General features: G+C 55.8%; 1 protein-coding gene across 2 annotated transcripts in view; it reads right to left on the bottom strand.

Annotated features, from left to right (window-relative positions):
* Positions 1 to 574: 574 nt before the first annotated feature.
* Jsrp1 (junctional sarcoplasmic reticulum protein 1) overlaps positions 575 to 3,225 on the bottom strand; it is a 5,656-nt gene continuing 3,005 nt past the window's right edge. For both annotated transcript variants that reach the window (XM_031349890.1, XM_031349891.1), the window contains exons 5-8: positions 2,491 to 2,596; positions 2,241 to 2,405; positions 1,248 to 1,330; positions 575 to 1,139 (exon numbers count right to left, since the gene is read on the bottom strand). In XM_031349890.1, coding sequence (XP_031205750.1) covers positions 657 to 1,139; positions 1,248 to 1,330; positions 2,241 to 2,405; positions 2,491 to 2,596 — 837 coding nt within the window. In that variant the 3' untranslated portion in view covers positions 575 to 656. The remainder of the gene's footprint in view (positions 1,140 to 1,247; positions 1,331 to 2,240; positions 2,406 to 2,490; positions 2,597 to 3,225) is intronic.

Here is a 3,225-nt window from a genome sequence, read left to right as displayed (position 1 = left end):
CCACCCCCGTCTCTGTGTAGATCAGGCTGGCCTCGAACTCAGAGATCTGCTTGCCTCTCTCTTCGCTGGGATTAAACTTCTGGACCCTGTCACTTTTTTAGTTAATTAGTTTATTATGTGTGGCGGGGAGAGAGAGGTGTCTGGCCGGAAGGAAGTTGAAGCAGGCTTCAAGTCAGCCTGAACTACAGAGCAAAACTTTCAAAAACAAGGGAGCTGGAGAAATGGCTCAGCAGCAAAGGACGCCTGTACATCCCAACATACACGCGCTCAGATCTTCAAAGCAAAGCAAACAGCCAAGTGTAGTGGTGCACACCTGTCCCCCCAGCACTCTGGAGGTGGAGACAAGAGGTTCAGGACTTAAAGCCAGGCCTGGCTGCACATGCTTACGCAGTCGTACAGTGTACAGATGGAGGACAGAACTAGACGGAGTTCATTCTCTCCCTCCACCATGTGGGTCGCTGGATCGAACTCGGGCGGTCGGCCCGGCAGCAAGCGCCTTTACCCACTACACCATCTCACCAGCCCTATCCCCATCTCTTCGACCCTTAGGGTCCAGGCACAGAGGAGCAAATGATGTGGCTGTCACAGCAAGGCTTTTATTTGCTGGTACTACAGAAAGAGGGGACTCAGGATTCACACAGGGGACACAGGCAGGTTCAGTCACGCCCCTTCCCTCCACGGGGCTTCTGTCTGGGCCTGGGCCGGTCATCATGGTCGTGCCATTGCCGGGAAGGCCAGGTCCGCAGCTTCTCATGTTCTAGGTCTCTGGAGTCCCGCCTCCATGGCCTATGGCCTCCTTCCCGCGCCTCCCAGCGCCGTGGCAGTGATTGGCGGGGCTCCCTGGTGACCTGGGGCTTCTCCACCCTCCTCGGCTTCTCCCTTCTCGGCTTCTCTTTCTTCAGTTTTTCCCCTTTCCTTGGCTTCTCTTTCCGCGGCTTCTCCTGGGATCCTCGGTCCCCAAGGTGTACACTCTCCTTCCCAGAGACTTCCGAGATGGACCTTCCAGGTTCTACCTGGGTCTCTATAGCCTCAGGGCTCCCGGGAAGCTCAGGCTCACCCTGCATCTGTGTCTGGGGTGGTGGTGGCCCAGGCTTCGGCTGAGGAGGTCCGGATAGGGGCACCAAAACCAGAGGCTTAGGCTGCCAAGAGACAAAGTGGGGTCTTGGGAGCCGCGTGCACAGGCCCGGCCTCCTTCTCCCTTGGTGAGCCGCCCCCTCAGGTTAAATCATGCGGGAAGGAAGGCTTACCACTGGCGAAGCTTCCTTCTTTGGTGGAGAGCTGGGCGGAACCCACTGTGGAGGGGCAGCCTCGGCCTCCCCAGCCACTACGTCTGAAAGGCAGGCAGTCTGAGCTGGAGAGATGGGCACAGCCACCCGCCTCTTCCCTCCCCTCACCCCCAGAACTCCGCTGGGATCCCCCAACTCCGCTGGGATCCCCCAACCTCCTCCTAGAGACCTCTTTTTCCTCTTTGGAGAGGCCATTCCTCTGCCCCCAGCTGCACGAGGGGTGGCTAGCAATAATGTGGGGGCGATCCGCTGCTCCAGGATGAGGTGTAGATCCCTGCTCTGATGAAGGAGCGGGAGGACCAGGCTCGGTCATGTGCGTCTGTCATGCTAGCTGGAGGAATGCTGAGACTGGGATTGCCTCGAGACCCAGGCTAGCTTGTGCCTTTGTAAAGGGAGCCCTTAGTTCAAAACAAAAGCCGGGGGTGGGGGTGGGGGGCCAAGGTATACTCCTAGATCTTGGGAGGTCAAAGCAGGGAGGGTCAGGAGACCAGCCTGAGCTACATAGAGAGGTTGAGGTCGTGAGAGTTTTGTCTTAAAAAAAGGTCTGGGTGGTGGTGGCACACATTCTAACATTCGGGAGGGAGAGACAGGCAGAGAGAGCTCTCTAAGTTTGAGGGAGGCCAGCCTGGAATATATATTGGGTTCCAGCCAGCTAGGGCTACATAGTGAGACTCTGTCTCAAAATGAATGAGTGAATGAATGAATAAATGAATGAATGACAAGCCCAGAACATCTGGAAACCAGCCCTGAATGTGAAAACTTAAGGTAGACACCATAAAGCTAGGAGCTAGGTGTGACCGTGGGCCTCTCAGTCTGGTGGACTGGCTATTCCAGGAATAGGGGACGAGATGCTTGGATGCATATGCGGTTTGTAGGAACAGAAGAGTCACAGCCTGGGAAAGGGCTGAGGGAACGCCTCCAACACCTGTGGAGTGCTTGTGCTGTGGAGCTCACCCCGGCACAGCTGGAGAGCTGAGCCCAGCAGGGCCACCAGCGAGGCCAGCACCAGGCACTTGTTGAGCGTCAGATCTCCCCAGGGCAGGTCATCGATTGGCGACAGGGGCGGCTGCGGGGGAGGCGCAGCCTGCGGCTTCCTACGCGCCTGAACGCTCCGGGGGCCTGAGGGACAAGCATGGATCCGCCTGTCGTCGCCTGTGGTTCCTACCCCGTCCCCACCTCCTCACCCTCTCCCGAGCAAACCCACTTGTTCCCGATTTGCCGGTTGTTGAGCTCTCCTTGCCCTCGAGCCCTTTTTCCATCTTCTTGAGCCCGGCATCCCCAGTGCCAGCAGCAACTGGGTCCTGAAGGACCTGTAGGGTCAGGAGACAGTCCATGAGGAGTGTCAGTCAGTCCAGATGTCCTTTAGGCCGCCACCTCCTTACAAGTCAGTTGTAGAGACTCGTTCTGTTATCCCAACCCTCAGGAGGACTAGTCAGGAGGATTGCTTGGAGTTGGTTGCCAGCCTGAGTTTCAAAGCGAGACTCCCTCTCTAAAATTCAAAATGGAAAGGCCCAGCCAAGCAGCTCAGTGGGTGACTGCACTGCCTACAAACCTGACAGCTTGAGTTGGGCCCCCCATCCTCACCCCTGACCTGTGCATGTGTTCACACACACACACACATACACACACACACATAGAGAGAGAGAAATCAATACACACACACATATATATATATATACACATACATATATATCACATGTACATATGTACAAATGTGCATATATGTGTATATACATATATACTGCCCTGGCTGGTTTTGTGTGTCAACTTGACACAAGCTGGAGTTATCACAGAGAAAGGAGCCTCCCTTGAGGAAATGCCTCAATGAGATCCAGCTGTAAGGCATTTTCTCAATTGGTGGTCAAGTGGGGAGGGCCCTTGTGGGTGGTGCCATCCCTGGGCTGGAGGTCTTGGGTTCTATAAGAGAGCAGGCTGAGCA

Source organism: Mastomys coucha, unplaced genomic scaffold (genome assembly GCF_008632895.1).
Source record: "Mastomys coucha isolate ucsf_1 unplaced genomic scaffold, UCSF_Mcou_1 pScaffold4, whole genome shotgun sequence".
NCBI lineage: Eukaryota > Metazoa > Chordata > Mammalia > Rodentia > Muridae > Mastomys > Mastomys coucha.
This window is presented reverse-complemented; position numbering and strand designations above follow the sequence as displayed.